Genomic DNA, 20529 nt, shown 5'->3' with positions numbered 1-20529 from the left:
AATTTTTTCGTGACTTAAAGTAAAATGACAGAAAGGAAAACTTAAATCAATGAAGTCTTTATAATGATTAATACTAGCTCAAAAACAATTTTAGATTAAAATTTAATTATAGATCAAGATTAATTTATTATATTATAAACTGAAATAGGTTCTAATTTGTTCTGACATTTACATTTTACTTAACCTATATCATTGCTTATAGTCTAAACCTAAAATCCAAAGCCAAGTCAGAAACTAATTCAACATTAACAAAACAATGTTTAATTAAAAGTTTATTATATTAAGGAACTATTCCTTGGAAATATTTTTTAAAGTTTTAACGAAAGAATAACGCCCCCCAATAATACAGCCCTGAACATGATAGTCATCTAGTGACGACGTTTATGAACTGACGGGAATTAAATTATACAGTCATCTAGTGGCAACATTTATAAACTGATCGATATTAAATAGTACAGCCATCTAGTAGCAACATTTATGAACTGGTGGAAATTAAATTTTGTCGTCATCTAGTGGCAGTATTTATGAACTAATAAAAATTTAATCTATCGCCATCTAGCAGCCATACTTGCTAACCAACTCTCAGTAATTGGAAACTAGTGCATTTTTGTTTGAAATTCCAAAAAAATATTTATAACTCAATTAATCAACAATATTACTATGCAAAATGGAAATAGTTAACTTTAATTAATTTTTAATAACATGCATACATCGATAGAACAACAAATCAAGTTACAGTATATAAAAAACGATAAATTAACTTATTCTTTTCACGAAGAATTTCCATATTTGAAATTAAATTACAATCTGGTTTGCGATTATATGAATTTAGGCTGAATTTAGGAATTTAGTTTAATTCGTTTATTTACTACTTCATTTAATACTAATTATGCTGCACATATCTTTTCAGATCAATTTATATAACGTAATTTCAAAGCACATGAACCCCCTACATCGATATATATTTATATTTCTATTATTTTCCAATTTATCTTTTAGTCAGTTTCTTAATCTCAACAATTTTTAAACATTTTTCGTTAAGATAAAAGGATATCAGTTTTATCTCAAGTTCCATCGCATTAAATTCATAATTATGGTACAAGTAGTCAGCTAGACACATAACGACTTCTTCCAGGGTAAACCTGGCGAGATTTATTGCAGATATTATTAGCTTTGTTTTGCCTTCAATAAATGCACTGAAATTATCTTTTAGAAACTCTAGGTGGAAACCACGTGTTCCACAACTGGTGGGCTACCAGCCAGTGTTTGGATCCGCAATAAAATTCCCATTGTCCTTTGCAATACGCTTTCTTTATTCCACCGTAATTCCATTATTGCCCTTACCATTCCAGGTGTTCGTGTACGACTGCACCTTCTAGCACATCTTATTTTTTTATCCATTTCTTATAATCTTTCTATTTCAAGCAAAACTAAAATTTGCAATTATTATTTGCAATTCATATTAAATTTCTCTTATTATTATATTATTATAATATATCAATATCAAATTAAAATTAATTATGAAAGCAATGTCAATATTCATATAATTTCTCATCAATAATTTAAACTAATGCTTTATAAAGGATACGAGTGTCTGATTCCAATTTTTTAAAATATCGTTTTTAATTATTTTAATAATATTCATACAGTCCTCGTGAAGTTTAAATTTAAATATTTGCAAAATTGAAATTTGTAATTATTTAGTTAGAAATGTAATTAAAACTTTCAATCTATTTATATTATATTCTTTTTGATATTATATTATTATAGTACATTTAATATTAAATAAAAATAAATTACAAAAACCGATCTAAATAATAACTTTACTTTATCGTAGTTCCTATTCATACTCGACGTTCATATCATTTTTATCTTTAAGCATTATTTTAAAAAAGATGCCTTACTGTTTACATTTTTTATATTCACAATTCAAGTATTTCTTATGACATAAGACTCTGTGTTTATGATCAAAATTTGTCCATATTCAATATGGTCAATAGACTCCGAATATTTATGTATTCATAAAAATTGTAAATGTGAAAAAAAGTCACAGACACTAAAAAATATAAAAAATATAAACCGTAAAGTACAAATTATAGAATATGAAAGGTGAACCAAATTTGTATTTAGGTTTTGTTCCTTTGTCTATCTTTATAAAAATATATACTTATATAGCAGTCTGCAGTCTAGTAGTCAAAGTTATTGGACCACCCTGTATGTATTTTTATGCGTTTCCTATTTCTTATGGTCTCAAAAAAAATGTATGTTTGTCAGGTCACATTAGCTTATCGCCCCCTCTCCCTCATAAACAAATGCTGATCAAAGCATTCGCACCGTATATAATAAGCGCCCTGACTCTGATAATCCACATCTGGATACTTCGAAATTCTACAACGCCAATTCGCTGCTCCTTGCAAGCGTAGGACCGAGAGCTTCTTCAATAGAGCTGCATCAATTAGTTTTACGACCGATCGGTAAAGAATAGACAACGGGGAAAGTATCCTCGCTTCGCTTTTCAGGTCAGCAGGACAAAAACCAGACGGTACATCTGTTTTGGCTCAACTGACTCAAGTGCCACTCGTATTTACAATCTACAAATGTTTTTCGCGCGACACGTTCTTTTCCTAATTTCAAAAGGTATCGTAAAGTCAACATCTGAACTGCATGTGACGCCGAGGTTTACTGTTCTTACGATGCGCATATCTTCACAGACCTTTTCCACGTGTTCCTTTTCTGTCAATTGTTTAATGATATTTGAAGGGAGAATTTGATCATTACATTTTTGTCGATTTTCTGTCTTATGTAAGAGAATTGTAGCGTCTTGTTCAGTGCCTATAAACCGAAGCGTTTTTGTGGAAAATAGCATAAGTGCTGCAATATGAACAATTTTGTTTTGTTTGTTGAAAAATGTTTTATATTTTACGTAATATAGAATTGAAAAACAAAATTTTCTCATTTTGACACTTACGCTACGTTCCACAAAAATCCAATTATTCCAAATTGTTCCAATTATAATTTTGGTTGTCACGTCGGTTTCTCTATTTAACCCTTATCGGTCTAAATCTAAGGTATAATCGCTCAGAATCCATGTACAGATTTCCAGGAACTGGAATGCAGAATATTGAAACAGATACCTGCACAAAATATTGAAAATTTGTAAATTAAAGATTTGAGTATTCGAAAAATTGTAGAGTTACAATTTAAAGATTTGAAAACAGAGAAAATCGAATTCGATTGTGTCGAAAAAAAGTATTGAGATCTCTGAGTGACTCCATTTTGATATAATAAGGTTTATTTAATAACTTTGAAATTAGTATAGTTCTTCGGAGTATTTTATGTAATAGTGAAGATTGTTTAGAATGATTAATATTGTATAAGCATGTCACAATGTAGTATTACATTATGTTTATTAGATATGAGCTCACTGTATTCCCCACCGTTTTTTAATGCTGTTTAATATTATTCTCATGCTTGATAAGATAGAAACAAGCTATCAGTACTTAGAAAGATATCTTTAGTAATCTGTAAATTATTATTGCTGAAAAATTATAAACTTATGGTAAAGGGGTACTATGGTTAAGAAAGTTTAAATACTTAAATAATTTTTAAAAAAAGATTACAAATTACTATTTGAAGTAATATTTATATTCTACAACTAGGCTTGAGCATTATTTAAACAATATATCTGGAAAATGATTATTTAAATAATATATTATCATATTTGGCTAAATATTATTTTGAAATAATTATGCCGTAGATTAGTTAAAGAAGCAAATAATTTTTATTTCATGCTTATACTTGAGTAAATATTCCTTGAAATAATTTTTTAAAATAATTTCTAATTTCGTTTCGATATTGACAGCTACGTCAGAAATACAGATTTTCTTAGAGTGTTTAATGAATTCAAATAATTAAAGTTCTCACAACAAAAACTGTCTTTGCCAAATTTCATATTTTTTAAATAAGAACACATTCTAATGGTCAAGAACGAGATTCTCAGCATAATGAAATTGATCCTATTGAAAACGCAATTTGTGTATAACATGAATACTTCACTAAAAAGAACATTAATCAAATGAACAAGAATTAAAGATGCTGCAGTATTCTTTTACCATCGTAGAAAAAAATAAAAATTGATAAGAATCGTTTCTGTTTCGAGCTTTTCAATTATTTAAACGAATTAACTCAAATAACCTCGAAGACACCCTATATACATCATTCCATTCTAAGAATTCTGAAATAAGAATCCTTATGAAGATGTTTGATAAGTGGTATTAGGTTTCAGTACGCGACCACTTTCAAATCATTAAAATTACTACTTAATAACAGGAATTACTAACAAATTATCACAAACAATCCTCTTGCAAAAATATAAAATTCAAATCATCATGCGAACTTATACGTAACCAAACTTCAATCAATCACAAAACATTTGAAACTGATTTTAATATTTCGTAAATCTTTTACTTTTCCTCAAACGTTCGAAGCGATTTAAATTTACCGCGCTCTCAACGCCAGCCGCCGATTGGCCCGCCATGCCTCAACAACGGAGCGCTCTGATTGGCGGAGCGAGACGTTCATGTCACATCGTAGAAGCGATAGGCTGGACAGTTAGTCTGCAGAGATGTAATGGAGTTTAGAAACGGGTCCTTACGAGCGATAAACAGGAGGGAATGTTAGAATCAATCGAGTTGTTGCCAAATACTTGTCAGTCTTCAGACGGAGTGGTAAAGTGCGGTGACGTTATAGAAAACAGTTCGTGATTTTGTCCTACGCGTACAGCGATTAGGAGAAAAGGTACGCTCGAATTCTACACACGCATAACGGTGGCCTAAATTTTTTTCACCGAGCGTTTCATCATTCTTTAAATCACCCGACGGTTCTAACGAGGGTAAAGTTGATCTAAATTTGAATTCATTTGTTCGCTGCTGCCTGACATTATCCTCCCTAAAGTTTGTTTATTAATTTGACGTACAGCTGTTGGCAGTAGTTTCCCGACTCGATTTTCTCGTACTCGTTCCATGTCATCTGGAACTATAATTGGTTTTATTAATTTACGCGACGTTGAGGTAATACTGTTTTCATATTTAAAGAAATAAGCATTTCTGACATAATTACATCGATCATAGAAATCGGTTTTGTGAAATAGATGCGACAACCACTGACACTATTATTTGCCAATTACATGCTACTTTAAAGTCGGTCATTGTGTTTGATTTTAAGAATGGAATCTTGACGGGACAGAAATTATACAATTTCCAAATGCTTTAATAATTCTTTTGAAGATAAACAATTCTTAAATATGAATCCTCGGTTTACTGAATTGTTTTCGAGGTCTTATAAATAATACTAGTTTAAATTTCCCTAAAAATAGAAACTAAAAAAGTGTTTCTCGAGGTGCCAAAAGAATTTGTCCTTTCTTTGGTAATTGTTAATGGTCAGAGATAGTTGAAATATTTTTGAAGTTAAGCTGAAAATATTGTCAATATTTTTTTGTATTATTTTGATTAATTGTTCGTTACTTGAAAGTACTGACAATTTTTAGTGAGTTTGTCAATCCCTGTAATACCGATTTCATCGCCATTTGCCGGCGTTGTCGAGTGACAATACTATTTCGTAGTTATAAATCAGGGATATCGATACATTGTTCTACAGTTTTGTTTTAGACTGATGTTGTTTCAATAATGTTAAACGTAGAGTATAAGTGTATCTTAAGAAGTTTAGCTGCTATTTTTTGTTGAACATTCACGTGACTTGATTCATTATGATAGTATGTACGAAGGAAATGGGCATTCTTTATTCATCAGAGCGCATTTTTAATACGTAATAAGCGAACATTTGCAATTTACTTACCTTTGTACTAATGAAATAACATAAAAGAATCATAAAACTTAGTACTTTAATAATTATCCATACGATATTTAAATGATTAATTAATAATTTAACGTAGATAAGTTAACACAGATAACATTGGTAGGGTGTAATCGTTGAATTGAATTTTTATTTGAAGCATGTTATTTCAGTCCTATGAACAAGTATAATTAGTAATTAATTAAACTAAATATTAATAATTGCAGTTTCAAGTACTAATAAAATTACTAATGTGTGTTAAATAGAATTATTAGCAAAATGACAATATTGTTGTTATCATTTTGATTATAAATATTTTCAGATTTTTGACTGCTACAATCACAGCTTGTACATATTATTTATATTATTATTCTTAAGTATATAATAAACCTGCCATGAACATGGATGATGTGATAAAAAATTTACGAGCATGTCTAATATCGTCAAAAGGTGGTGTCAAAATAGAAAACTTAAACAGTAAGTTTCTGTAAAGCAGATTATATTACCATAACTTATTCATATTAAATCTCTACTTTGAGAACTACTAAATTTGTTAAAGGATTTACATAAATATAATTTTTAATGCTAAAATTTAAATGCTAAATGCAATAAAAAATGCTATAGATTCCAATGTAATACAGATAAAATATCTGAAAATTACTTTTTCATTATTTATAAAGCAAATTATAATTAATACACTATAATCAATTCCTTCACTATTACAGTGCAAGAAATCAATTTGTATAAATTTGTTTGTAGGAGATTATAAAATGCTTATTGATGAAAGTATCCCATTTAAAAAGTTTGGACATCCATCTTTGGTTTCATTTTTACGTACTGTTCCTGGAATTAAGACTACTGAAAAAAGGGGAGAATGCTTTGTAGAGGCTCTACCCAGTGAAGAATCTGCGCATATTTCAAAATTAATTTCAAGGCAAAAGACAACGTCTAAAAAACACGCAAAGATCAACACAAGGAAACCAACTACACCATTCCGTCAACCTATAATGACAAGAAATACTCATTCAGCTAGAGATAATCCTTATTTACAATACTTTACAAGGTAAGTACAATTTACAGGATTAATATACTTTGATCAATGCATTTACCCTTACTGTACCAAAGTAAAATCACTCAGAGTTTGAATAGAAAAAATGAAAGAAATATTTTAAAAAACTTTGAAAATTTGTAAATTAAAGATTTGAATATTTTATGTTGGGGAAAAATAGTATTGAATTTTCGGTGTGACCGCATCTTGATAATACTAAGGGTTAAATGTTTTTATTACTAGTGCAGAAGAAAATCATTCTGTTGTCTTATAAAGATTTTGTTTCTATATTTTTTAAAGTTACAAGAAAGCTCCCTTGATGCCAACAAAAATTACTATTTATCCAAACAATGACAAACCAAGGTATATACAACCTAATTATGGAATGCCACCGACTTCACCAAGCAAAGTAAGTACATAACATAATGTCTTAATATTTTGATGTAGTAAATATGTCTAATGAATTTATACATTCTTTTACAGAGACTGAAGGATAGGCAAGCAAATGCTATTTTACCAACAAACCAAAGTTCTAATAAACTTAAAGATGATTTTCAATTAAACAATAAAAAGGTGGCTGCACCTGTGATAACTCAAAAGCCAAAGACTGTTAATAACAATATAGAAATTGTCCCTAAAGGGAAAACTCCAAATTTAAGCGACAGACTCAAAGTTGCTCCCCCTAACATGCCTTCAGTGATTAATTTATCTCCCCGGAGTCCACCACCTTTGTTACAATCCCAAGTGCTTTCTCCTCTTTCACCTGGACAAGTTTTAGCAGATGGAAAAATTACACAATATCAACATTCACCTATAAATACGCCTATACAAACACCTATAAATACACCTATACACACGCCTATACATGCACCTATACCTCCACTTATGAATTCACCTATAAATTCAATGGTAATTACTTTGATTCATACCGAATTATAAGGATATTTACTATTGTATGCTAATAAATTATTGATTTCACTTAGGCACCAACGGGAAATGTTAAAAAATCAACGCCAAAATTGACACAACAGCTTACTGATCCACGTGAAGAATTAAAGAAGAGAGCTATTTCATTAAACCTTCCAGAACCTGTATATCAGATTTGTCCTGCAGCTATTAAACACTCAAAAGAAAAATCTGTCTTTGCTCAAGTTAAGGTTTGTATAAATGCATTATGAAATGTTCAGTGATGAAAACTTTTTATATAATATTCATGTAATAATTGTAGGCTATAGTTTTATGTATAAAATGTAATAATTTTCAGATTGGTCCATATGGATATTCGAGTTATCCAGAAGAAGCGCGTTCTCAAGATGAGGCACAAAAAATTGCAGCAAAATTGGCCTTGGCTGATCTTATTGAAAAATATGGATCGCCTTACACTCTTAAAGAAACTAAAAATAGAACTATAATAAAAGATCGAATTTTGTTCATAGTCGATGCTCATCCTAACGGTCTTTTCATGCATCAGGTGCCTATATATTATAAACAACAGTACAGGGAAATTTTACCAGGAGATTGGGAAAAGATTGTTGAAGAGTGTCCAGCAATATTATTAGAAAAAGGTGCTGATAATTCTATAATTTTACGCCGATATGTTTCATCTCCTGAACAGGTAACGTAATTTTTTTATTCCTCTAAAATAAAGTATTTCTATTCGTGTGTACATTTTTAAAAAAAAGTAATTAATGTGACAAATATTTTCAGGTACGAAATGTAACTCCATCGAAAACGGAAAAGATACAACTGAATCCAATTGGACCTGCTGTGCCTGGACAATTAGAATTACCAGAAAACGATGCTTGGATTGTAACTGTTACGTGCGTTATGAGTACTATTGAAATTTGGGTTAGAATCGTAGAAGAAACCTACAATGTAAGTTAAAAATATTTTGTATTATAAATTTTCTCTTGGTTTGTACTTCTATTCGTTCATGTTGTCCATTTAATAGGAGCCATTTGAAGCTATGACAGAGGAAATGGCACAGTATTACAGTAAAATTCAACAACCTGTTAAACAAGTAGAAATTGGTAATTACTACGTTGTTCTCGAAGATGAATCGTGGCATAGGGTCCGCTGTATCGCCTACAATCCCGAAACTGGAATGGCTACTGTTTCATTTATTGATCATGGTGACGAAGACACTTTCCATTACAGTAGATTGCAAATACTGGATAAACAATTCTGTGTGCTTCCTGCTCAGGTAAAGTGATACCTTATTACTAATAAGTTTCACATGTTACGTAAAAAAATCTCTTTGCTAATTATTAAATTATGTTTCAGGCACTAAGACTCTGTCTTTCTGGTTTGGAAGATTTCGGAGAATGCGAAAGTGTATTGACTCAAACTGAAACGCTTCTTTTTGGTCGTGCATTATATGTTGAAGTTATTAATCGTGACGAAAAGGACGAGAATGGACCATTTGTAACAGTTGTGTTCTACGATACGCACGGGCCAGATGATATAAATGTAAATTTAGAGTTGACTAAACAAATTTTGCAACACGTAATCGTTGCGCCTAAACTAGACGTTGTAAGTACTTACTGAATTGTTCTTAAAAATATAAATGTTCATGCGCTTTTTAAAGATTTCATCAACTAAAATAATACATTTTGTTATTCTTACAGGCAGGACAAGTGTCTAAAGTATTTATTTCTCATGTAGAACAGAATGGTGAAGTGTTCGTACAAGTGCAATCCGAAAGTATGAAGATTTTAGTTAACTTACTGAATCGATTAATACGTACTGGCTTGAATGTAGAAGAATTGAAAAATTGTACTGTAACAACAATCGATAGTAATAAAACATATTTTGTATCGGTAAATAATAATTGGTACAGAGGAAGGATCGTAGAAAATACTTATAATCAATTAAAAGCATTTTTGATTGATTTTGGTAAAACCGTCGTTACAACAAGAGGCAATCTTCTTTCTCTGGAGGGACTATCTAGCGTTTTAGCAAAATACCCTGCTCAGGTACATAAATGATACAAATGAACACTTTTCCATAAAAATTCAGATTTTAATCTTGCATTTTTCTGTTTCAGGCGTTAAAAGTACATCTTCATAATATTGATAATTCAATATTCAATGAACAGATGGTAGCGAAACTGGTAGAACTCGCGCCCAAAGGTGAACCACTTCTCGTGAAAGTGGTGTCATCCGAAAAAGGCGTGCCAGTCGTGGAATTATTTAAAAGAATTAAACCAAGCAATATGCTTGTTTCTATCAATAATACTCTAACACTTGAAAAAGAATTAGCGAGGTATAGTATAAATAAAATTTTGTAAATGTTAATAATTTCAGTGAGATAAGTTGTATCCTTTGTAGATCACACGGTGATGGGAATAATAATATGAAAACAAGGAAACGTTTAGAGCGTACGAATTCCAAGCTAGCTGGTAATGAAGATGAGGATGTGAGAGTATTGAAACCACCAAAAATATCCGGTATTGGCGAGTATTTCGATGTACACGTAACAATGGCGGCTCATCCTGGAAATTTCACTGTCCAACCTTTCGATGAGAAGCGTTCTTTAGAGGTAAATGTTAATTTTCTTTATATTTATTTTAAACCTTCCTTTTCGAGTTAGGATAACATTCGATTAGTCTTTTAACAAACTTTTAATAAAAATGGAATAGACTTTCTAACAAATATTTTATGATTTTATGAAATGATTAACTTTTTAGACATTGATGATTCAATTACAAGATGTTTGTCGAGCATACAAAGGCCCTATTCCAACCCAAGAATCAGTAAAGGAAGGTAAACTATACGCAGCCAAGCACACAGACGACCATTGGTATAGGTATAAATAAAAACAATTTTCTAACCATACATTTTGCATTTAGTTTTTTCATATCAATAGTATTGAGTTTACGAGTGATTCTTATATAATTTTAATTATTTTTAAGGGTATGCATTTCGAGTATAATCAAAGAAAACTTGGTTAGCGTTTACTTTTGCGATTTTGGAGATGTGTCAGTACTCCCGTTAGATAAATTGCAACCTTTGAAAAGTCAATTTTTAGATCTACCATATCAAGCTATTAAAGCGAGACTGGCTGGTATGTAAATTTTTTTCTTATTTTTAGTTTTCATTTAATTTTTACCTTCTTAAAGAAAGACAGATATTTTACTTTGTACATTTTGTTGATAATCCAAACAGGCATACAACCGATTAACGTTGATTGGTCCGTTAAGGATAGTATAAGATTTCAAGACTTGGTCGTGGAAAAAAATTTCGTATCGATAATTGTCGAATCTAAGCCTGACGGACTTTCGCCGGCTGACACTATATTGGGTTTAAAACTAATAGACGTTAACACGGACGAAGACATTTACATTGATCGACTTTTAGTAGAAGAGGGTCGAGCTACGTTTGTTGACTAAATCCTTTATATACATACAAAGTATGCATATATTTGGATACGCGTGATGAAAAAAGAAAGATTAATATAATGAAACTGCAGAAGATGATTATTAATTCCAGAAATGTTGGGTATGAATTACGCATTTCTACATGTGTACTGAAAAGAACTCAACAGTCCCAATATTTCGTGCTTGAGGAAATGATTGTTTGTACATAGAAGTAATCTTTTTACCTACTAGTATTTACAAAAAAGAAAGCTCTAAAAATTCCAAAAATATTGCATTTGATTAGACGCATAAGAAAGAGAATACAATTGTATGAATATGTATAAACGTAAATGTTTACGTGTATACATATAATACGTGTTATCTTTCTTTAATAACTAACTTTATAACATCCTTCAAATATCATTGTTTTTTTTTTTACTTTCTTTCATATAAATTCAGTGCTATACATTCTAAGAAATATATAGACATATTATTTAGTAAATATATATTTCTTAGGTTAAAATCTCTGTATAGAATATCGATGTGTACGCACATACATTTCACTTATTTTTGTTAATTATATTCTAGTTTTTTTTTCTTCATATGAGTTTGATTATTTAAAATCTTTATTTTTTTGTCATACGTTGAAAAATATGTAGTATGGTTGCATAAGATCTGGCTGTGGCACGCGAAAGACTACAGAGATTCAGCGGAAATGAATGGCATTCCACTTTTTGATTTATAATATGACTAGTGATATATGTTTATTGATAACTATTTATTTTCGAAAGCAGAACTCTATCGAGTTGAAGCATTAAGAGAAACAGTATGTAGATTAGCTTCCAGTGATCGTAGGACTTTTTGTTATGTGATAATCAAGATTGATTGCTTGATATTAGTTTCCTTCCTACTATAACTTCCTATGCTATTGTTCATTATTGTTATTTTAATTTAATTTGTTGAAGTAATTTAACTATATAACATATAAACTGAGAACGTTATACGTACGTAGTACGCTGCATATGCTTTAACTGTTTGTAGTTTATAAAAAAGGTAAACTTTATTATATTGGTATGAAGTATTCACGCTATGAGTTCATTTTAGGAAGCCATTTATTTGACTAGTTAATATTTCGATTAGATTAAAACATGTATGCGATGTTCCAGTAAATTAAAATACTACAGGTATTAGTCTATTTTAATGCTTTACGAGAAATATTTTTATTTTGTTAAATTAGTAAGACAATATTATAACTTAATGTTACGTTGCAGTAATATATTATTTTTGATAATAACTTGATAAAAGGTGCCAATAAATATTAATGTTTACATGAATATGTTATGTGAATTATTTCATGTGAACAATTTCCTCTACAAAAGATATATGCTTCAAACAATATGGATCTTACTTGTAAATATGCGCATATGGATATAAGTATAGATTTACAATGTACCTAAAAATTAAATATAGATTTCTTTTTTACTAAAAATTTCAGTCGATTTTTTATTCTTCATTGTTCAAACATGTTCTTAAACCTAATTCTACACAAATGTACAAGTGTGTAGTTTTCTATTTTTAAATTAAAAACTGCTACAAAAGGATTGTTTGGTATAGTATGGATTGTTAATTAGCCGTGTCGTTAAATGATCGTTATTTTTGGAAAAATTAATCAAACGTATAATTTAATGTTAAAAAAATTAGTAATTTTAGTTTTAAAAAAATGCACTTATACCATTTTCATAATAAATGATCCATATTACGCTTTAAATATTCCCGCGCTTTCTACTGTTTCTTGAATATTTTTCCTTCTCTACCTACCTACTTAATTTACTGTTTGATAAAAAAGTGGCAGAGATATCTCTTAAAAGACCTGAACGCTATTCCTAAGGAGTCCCCGAATTTAGTAACAATTTACCAAATATTCTAACAATTCTAAAATACTTATAGTACTACATGTAAAGAAAAATAATAAATGTAATTATGAAAATAAAATAATTCCTGTCTCACTTCTATTTAATCAAATTTCCGAAGAAGCAAATTAATGAGTTTCTCAAATACAAATAATAAACGAATCACATTTCAGACTTAACCTTTAGTAGAAGAAAATACAGACTTAAACACTAACAATGATATAAAATGACTATTAAATGTTCTAAATTTACGTATAGCATTTTAAATCTATAGTGCACATTTACGTGGTAATAGAAGCAGTACTCCAATAAGCTTCTATCATTACAAAACTAGTAATTTAGTTACATCTAGATAGTTTTTAAAAAGCTAATTTTTTTGTCGTTATACTTCGAAATAATTAATCGATAATAATTTTCATGTAGCAAATGAACATTTTTCGTGCAGAAATAAATGCGTGAGTGTTCGTAAACGTAATCGGTGAAGAATAATATCGTAACTCGCATCGACCAATAAATCACCTATGCTATTGGTATCGGTGTAACATAACGTGCAGTTGAGTGACTTGGCTGTGTTGAATCTGCAATCACTTGATTCAAGAGAAAAGATTAGAAATTAATCAGAGCCGTGTATGGTTAAACTACTCGGCAGATAGTAATTACTGTGTTATAATATTGTAATTAATTAATAGAAGATATAATAATGATTTTGTTAGAGATACATAATAGGATATTAGAAGAGACATTAACTAACAAAATAAAAAATGCTTTATCGGGGTAAGTTAAATGTTTCCTTGTTTTTTAAAACTGAGTGTATAACAGGTTTGCAAAGTCGAGTCAACTATTGCGAGCAAGGGCGGTGTCCGTTTTAATGTTATCAGTATTTATCACAAGGAAAAATAACCAAATCTTTTGTAACATTTACGTACCAAACGACTATTCGTTTCGAAGTCAGCATTACTTATATTTCTGTCATTTTTATTTTTAAATGCAGCTTTTACAGTATTTGATTTTGAACATTCTAATAAAATTGTTTTAATATTAAACGTAATTAAAAAATGATAAATGATGTATACAGTAAATGTGTAATTAAAATATATGTTAGAGTGGCATAATGTTATTAAATTACACATTTTTTATTATAAACTTCAAGAATTAAGGAATATTTTTTTTGCAGTCACAAACCAGAATCTACGGATGTTGTTATAGCAGATTTCGATGGAGTTTTATTTCATATTTCTAATTTACGTGGTGACAAGTCAAAGATTAGAGTAAGTATGTAAGAATGTCAGAATTAATGGTCATACTTTTAATCTGGGTTGAATAATTTTGATATTTCTAACATCTGCAGTCTGTTAATTAAGATTGTGTTCATAATATTACATTGACTTTTTTACAGATAAGTATTTTACTCAAATTTTATAAGCAATTACAAGAACACGGGGCTGATGAGTTGCTAAAACGTGAATATGGACAGTATCTCATAGTACCAGAAGATGGTAATATTTTATATTGTTAAATATTTAGATACTATAACTGAATAAAATATTTTATTCTATGTATTTAATTGGGAACATATTTTTTCAGGTTACAACATTTCTGTATTGATAGATCTGGAAAATTTGCCAGAAGATTGGGAAACACTGGTTAAGAAAGTTGCACTTCTAAAAAGACATTGTTTTGCCAGTGTTTTTGAAAAATATTTTGATTTTCAAGAAGAATATTATGATTCACCAGGCACACAATTGCAGAAGAGGGCAGTTATTCAGTACAGAGATGAGGAAACGATGTAAGAATATATTTTCATTTTGAGCAACTTTATACAATACAAGTAGAAAATTTGTTAATGTACACCCTGTTTGTATTAAGGTATGTTGAAGCCAAAAGTGATAGGGTGACAGTAGTATTTAGCACAATATTTAAAGATGAAGACGATATGGTTATTGGAAAATTATTTTTACAAGAATTAAAGGAAGGTAGACGTGCAAGTCATACAGCTCCACAAGTTTTATTTAACCATCGTGAACCGCCACTTGAGTTACAGGACTCTGAAGCAGCAGTTGGAGACTGTATTGGATACATTACATTTGGTAAATATTAGTTACATTTTGTCTAGCTTTGAAGAAAAAAATGTATGATTTGTCCTCTTTTTTTTTATATTTCTATTAGACATTTTATATTTGTGTGTTTATTTTCTCGTATAGTACTGTTTCCACGTCACACAAACAGAGAAGCACGTGATAACACCATTGATTTAATACACATGTTTAGAAATTATTTACACTATCATATCAAGTGTAGTAAAGTTTATATTCACTCAAGAATGCGTACCAAAACGACGGATTTCCTAAAAGTATTAAATCGTGCAAGATCTCAGTCTAAAAACACTGAAAAGAAAACTATAACGTAAGTTTTTTTTTACTAAAATACTATTAATATAGTCAATTAGTGCAATAAATTTAGAAGTAATATATTTTACAGGGGTCGAACATTTATCAGGAAGGAATGAGCGTAAACAAAAAGTTACATTCCTAACATTGTTTCAATAAAGGATAAATGATAACAGTCTCATTTATCTTATAGATCTGCTGGAAGTTCTTCAATCTTCTGGCAAAGAATATTCTTTGTAAAAGAAGATTCTAACTCATAAAATTAATGAGTCAAGAGCTTTCAATTTTTGAGTCTTATCGCTCATTATCTTTGAACGATACAATGTTCTCTAGAAAAATCTATATTGCTGTAGACACATCTAAAATGTTATGTGTGCAGCAAAAAAGCGCATGATTAAAAAAATCATTTTATATTAAAGTTCTTAAAATAATGCTATAAGGATACATAGTCTTCGAAAAGAAATCAAGGAGTATAGTCTGTGAATACAGTTAGGAAGTATTTTCTGTTTCACAGTTTCTGTATGTAAAAAGTGATGTTAGTAACATTAATATTAATTTTTATTAATCGAAATATGTAAAACTGCATATTCTATTTTTTTAACATATTTCATGTTAAATAATTATTTTTTACTGATATCCACGTACAACGAAAAATTGTTTGATGCATTTAAAAATGCGTGGATTTTATAAAATAATATACTACTGTATCATTTGTATGTTTAACATAGTATTGTCTTCTTTGATAAATTATTTTTCTTGTCAACACTCTCTTATTAACGTATAATTATTGTAAGATAATAAAAATATGAATTCTATATGAATAGGCAAACTAATTGTAAAACCTTTGTTTATGTTAATTAAACAATTTTTTTCTAGCAGTTATCAAGATTAAATTTATTGATTTATAAGTAATGATTAGATACAAGGGTTGGAAAACGAGATTAAGGTGGAAACTAGGGAGTGTCAGACACATTCATTAATAACCACACCCTTTTGTTTAGTAGTAACACAGAGCATATTACATGCTCTTTTAGAAGTTCAGTCACAAGTGTTCTTTCACATAGAATGTTACATACATCCTAAATCTTGTAATCATTACTTTTCTAATTAAATGAAACGAATTTGAAACCTTTATCTTTACTGTACACTTTCTTATATTTTTACTACGTAAGTATTAACTAGTGTAAAATAAATTCTAAGTGAAGTTTATTATTTATTACTTTTAATTTTGAAGTAAAATTCATATAATTTTTACAAATAATTGCATAGTAATTTATCAATGAATTTTAGCTAAGAATTTTCAGTTGTTACGCTACGAAAGAAATGGATGAACCTACTATTGCATCAATTTTATCCTCATCATCTTTTTCACCCTGCTCGCCTAATGAGGTAGCTATAGGTCCAGGTGACTGTGTTGAGGGAGGTGTTGAAGAATGGTTGGAGGATGAAGCACTGCCAGGATTTCGTGTTTGGCAACTAGCCGGTATAATTCTTTCAATTTTGCTTAGTATACTCATTGGACTTTGTTGTTGCATCCGGTTCAGAGTGCCAAGAACCAAGCAAGAAATAGAGGCTAATTATATTAGGAAAAAGATAACAAACAGTTTTAGGCATGAGCTATCTAAAATCAGTAACATAGAAATGGACGACATGGACTTAAAAAAAGGTAGAGAAATCACTTGTATCATATATTTTACATTTTTGTTTCAGTTAATCCTAAATACATATATTTTTGTTTTTATTGTTAGCATTAGACAAGATCCAAAATAAGTTTGACATGGAATCACTCGAAGGACAGAAAGAACATCAGGAAACAACTCGTAAGTGTATGCAGCATGGACTACGATCAAGGTTCAATGCAATGTTTAGACATATTCATTTTACAAAACAGGAAACTAGTCAAGCTGATAATATAATATAATAGATAGACTGCAGATCTTTATGCATTTATAGAAAATTGAAGTTTGCGAATAATATTTGAAGGTAAAAACAAGTTTTTATTTTATACTCTGATAGTACGTACAAAAATTTGAATTTTCATAAATATCCACAGTCTAATAATGAACGTAAAACATGATTATTGTTTCTTGATGAAAATTCTTCATCAAATTAATTAGTTAGTTAGTACAATCAAATTTGAGAAACATAACACATTCAACAAAATGAGTAGAATCTAGACAATATTAATTGACTAAATATAATCTTTATTTTATGAGTATAATACAGAAATTAAGTTATTTTACATGCAACAATAATCTACAGCAAAGGAGAATATATTTTAGAAAGCACTTAATGAGACTATAATGTACATTACCTACCGCATTACGTTTATTCATTTATATTATTAAATTGTTAGTATTGTTAAAGGCGTGGATTATCTGCCATCATAAAATAAAATAAATTTTTACAAATTATATACAATGTGAAATGAAACTTGTTCGTGACAAGAAGAAATCACAGTATAAACTTTATTATGTAAAAACTACTGATATATTCATTTTTAAATAATGAATTCTTAACCATTCTTATAATACGAAGATTAAACATTACAAGAAATAAAATCTTTAGAGAATTTACATTTCTTATTGTCTCTTTCTCTCTATGCTTTTAACTGTCCCTCTTTTTTCCTCCTCGTTTTTTTGTTTTAGCAAAAAAGTAAAATATATGGTTTACTGTATACCTATGATAGATATAAAACTGCTTATCCATGTAAATTTGAAACAAATTTTTGGAAATATGAAATAAAACACAATGGAATACAAATATCTGTACAAAATATTTATTACTCCACGAATATAAAACGAATAGTATAATTGCAAAACTGAATCAAATGTAAGTTCACAACGTGGCTTTTACAAAGAGAATATTTTGGTGATAAGAAAAAAAAGATAACAAAAGTTAATACTCCTAAAAAATTTGGAAACTCAAGAAGATAAACTTAATAAAATTTTAATCTTTTTTGCTTTTTTTTTAGCAATATGGATTTTCGTTATCGTAGGTATAAACTATATTAAACAATATTATTTCTCACAGAGAAATAAAAATTTTAGAAAAAACATGATTTGTCATATACACCTTTCATACGTAACATATTACACGCACACATATAGGAATGATTTCAACTAATAGTAGTACCTTAACTACCATAATGATTCTTTCGTTTCACAAACTGAATCTCTAACTCAAGTTAATAAGGAAGTTGACAAGAGGTTTATAAAGGATTCATCTAAATTCGTAACATTGTACAACACCAACTGGTGTATTATTTTTCATATTTTTAATAATATCACATAGAGCAGTTATTCACACAGAATATTGTGATTAAGTTTTGATGTATGCATTAAACAGTCTAATATCTTCGAAAGCTTGTATGGATCAATGTTTTGAATAAGAAATCAAAGAGACTATGCAGTAGCTTATTCGAATACTTTAAAGATGAGAAAATTATGTCCAAATAATTCCTTTTTTGCTCATGATTGTACACATTTGTAAATAAATACATATCCAGCAGAAGAAGCATAAATTCAATTGGATTACAATTAATGTTTCCTCCGATCCATACTGTAGCTTTGTTTTTGATTGAACTATAACGAATACCTAGGATTATTGCTACAAGTAGACAAAATTGTTAGACAACTCTCCGTATGGAGGGAAAGGTACTCGTTGCTATCCATAAAATACCAAAGTTTAGGAAAAAACTTCGTGGACTAGAGGATCAGACAGAATTGATAATGTACAATATAGACATTATTCTGAAAGGTTTTAAAGTCGTTGTACATTGTGCAAAATGTTGTCACAGAGTGAAGGAACTACTTATACTTCATTTAGAAACTACCTGCATGCGTTCTCTCTGTACGATCCTATTTATAATAATAAAGGGTATAGACTGATTGACATACAAGTGTAACGATGAGAGGATACCTCTAACTGATGAAGGCTCAGAACTCACTACGAGGTAAGAGGTTTTCATAGAGTTCGACCAAATAGCATTGAATTGCGCTAAAAGACCACTAGCAGCAAATCCCGCTAAATGGCCACTTAAGCGTACCTTCACGAGATCTTATTCCTCCACCATGAGAATTTCATTTTTGGACTTAAATACTGAAAGCTGATGACCGTCTGAGGGATCAGAGATAAGATTGGTAAAAAATTTCCGCAACTGCGACTTTTCGGCTCATCGTCTAGCGGCTCTGTTACAGTTTCGCTCATAATGCTACGATGAGGCGTGGAATACGGGTACGGTGTCGACAGTGGATTGCAAGTAATGTGTACCTCCCCCATGTTCCATTTATTCTTCGTATCGTCCGAATCTTTCCTCTGAGTCGCTTCAGGGGGACATGAAAGAGGTACTTTCTTATCTGTGGAGGTGATGAAAGAGTTAGAAATATTAATTATACGAGTGTTCAATATCGAGTTAGTATTGTTAAAATGATTCATCGTGGAGTTATCTAGCACAGAATTGGATAAGTTCATCGATTTCAGGGATGCCTTCCTGTAAACTTTCGACCGTGTGAGAGGCTTAATCGTTAATTGCGGCGATGATAAAGATCGTACGGAGTAGGAATTAATGTCTCGAGTAATATCCATATGATTCTGTATAGAGCGACAATCATTACTGTCTGTATTTAAACACGTATTTTTTACAAACATGTCAGGATTCGTGGACCGAGGTGTGGATGTAACAGAATTTATAGGCGTTGTTACGTTCGACACAGTTTCTCCTTGTGGATTTACAGAGTTTTGTATAGTGCACTCGTTAGATTTTGTTTCATTATCATAGTTTATATGTTGCGTAGATACAAGATCATAGTTTTTGTAAGCAGTTGCAGATTTCGATATACGTTTTATGGATTGATTATGTTTTGTCGTTTCATTATTTGGAGATATGGGAAGGGAAGGGGAAGCGTAAGAAAGGGAGGAGGTAAGCGCTTCATTTGATCCCACTTGGTTGGGACCGAATGAAGCGTCCATGAACCC

At 30.0% G+C, this 20529-nt stretch overlaps 4 protein-coding genes across 6 annotated transcripts; 3 read left to right on the top strand and 1 right to left on the bottom strand.

The window, feature by feature from the left end:
- Positions 1-4643: 4643 nt before the first annotated feature.
- On the top strand, positions 4644-12578 carry Tapas (tudor domain-containing protein 7 tapas). 3 transcript variants are annotated; one of them, XM_076391108.1, is made up of 16 exons: positions 4644-4797; positions 6173-6327; positions 6610-6913; positions 7199-7307; positions 7382-7807; positions 7882-8055; positions 8163-8513; positions 8606-8773; positions 8850-9101; positions 9182-9430; positions 9526-9873; positions 9945-10162; positions 10228-10438; positions 10587-10705; positions 10812-10963; positions 11065-12578. In XM_076391108.1, the coding sequence occupies exons 2-16, from the start codon at positions 6246-6248 to the stop codon at positions 11286-11288; spliced, it is 3387 nt and encodes a 1128-aa protein (XP_076247223.1). In that variant the 5' UTR covers positions 4644-4797; positions 6173-6245; the 3' UTR covers positions 11289-12578. The 3 variants fall into 3 exon arrangements, with proteins under 3 accessions (XP_076247223.1, XP_076247225.1, XP_076247224.1); XM_076391109.1 differs by lacking the exon at positions 4644-4797 and adding an exon at positions 5048-5069; XM_076391110.1 differs by lacking the exon at positions 6173-6327.
- A 1039-nt stretch (positions 12579-13617) lies between these two features.
- On the top strand, positions 13618-16256 carry Arpc2 (Actin-related protein 2/3 complex, subunit 2). Its single transcript, XM_076391363.1, has 7 exons — positions 13618-13939; positions 14340-14433; positions 14562-14661; positions 14750-14951; positions 15032-15252; positions 15367-15568; positions 15644-16256. Exons 1-7 carry the CDS (start codon positions 13866-13868, stop codon positions 15669-15671), a joined length of 921 nt encoding a protein of 306 aa, XP_076247478.1. The 5' UTR covers positions 13618-13865; the 3' UTR covers positions 15672-16256.
- Positions 16257-16384: 128 nt separating this feature from the next.
- Positions 16385-17950, top strand: LOC143187273 (uncharacterized). Its single transcript, XM_076391366.1, has 3 exons — positions 16385-16719; positions 16843-17218; positions 17301-17950. Exons 2-3 carry the CDS (start codon positions 16876-16878, stop codon positions 17471-17473), a joined length of 516 nt encoding a protein of 171 aa, XP_076247481.1. The 5' UTR covers positions 16385-16719; positions 16843-16875; the 3' UTR covers positions 17474-17950.
- A 199-nt stretch (positions 17951-18149) lies between these two features.
- On the bottom strand, positions 18150-20523 carry LOC143187272 (uncharacterized). Its single transcript, XM_076391365.1, has one exon. The coding sequence runs from the start codon at positions 20521-20523 to the stop codon at positions 19603-19605; it is 921 nt and encodes a 306-aa protein (XP_076247480.1). The 3' UTR covers positions 18150-19602.
- Positions 20524-20529: the final 6 nt, after the last annotated feature.

The sequence above is a fragment of the Calliopsis andreniformis genome, unplaced genomic scaffold (assembly GCF_051401765.1).
Source record: "Calliopsis andreniformis isolate RMS-2024a unplaced genomic scaffold, iyCalAndr_principal scaffold0022, whole genome shotgun sequence".
Lineage (NCBI taxonomy): Eukaryota > Metazoa > Arthropoda > Insecta > Hymenoptera > Andrenidae > Calliopsis > Calliopsis andreniformis.
This window is presented reverse-complemented; position numbering and strand designations above follow the sequence as displayed.

Bases quoted from the DNA above. Each gene is read 5' to 3' on its own strand.
- Tapas (XM_076391108.1), top strand. From the start codon at position 6,246: ATGAACATGGATGATGTGATAAAAAATTTACGAGCATGTCTAATATCG. The intron at 6,328-6,609 runs GTAAGTTTCTGT...ATTTGTTTGTAG, and splicing joins CAAAATAGAAAACTTAAACA to GAGATTATAAAATGCTTATT. The intron at 8,056-8,162 runs GTTTGTATAAAT...AATAATTTTCAG, and splicing joins CTGTCTTTGCTCAAGTTAAG to ATTGGTCCATATGGATATTC.
- Arpc2 (XM_076391363.1), top strand. From the start codon at position 13,866: ATGATTTTGTTAGAGATACATAATAGGATATTAGAAGAGACATTAACT. The intron at 14,434-14,561 runs GTAAGTATGTAA...ACTTTTTTACAG, and splicing joins GTGACAAGTCAAAGATTAGA to ATAAGTATTTTACTCAAATT. The intron at 14,952-15,031 runs GTAAGAATATAT...GTTTGTATTAAG, and splicing joins TACAGAGATGAGGAAACGAT to GTATGTTGAAGCCAAAAGTG.
- LOC143187273 (XM_076391366.1), top strand. From the start codon at position 16,876: ATGGATGAACCTACTATTGCATCAATTTTATCCTCATCATCTTTTTCA. The intron at 17,219-17,300 runs GTAGAGAAATCA...TTTTATTGTTAG, and splicing joins CGACATGGACTTAAAAAAAG to CATTAGACAAGATCCAAAAT.
- LOC143187272 (XM_076391365.1), bottom strand. From the start codon at position 20,523: ATGGACGCTTCATTCGGTCCCAACCAAGTGGGATCAAATGAAGCGCTT.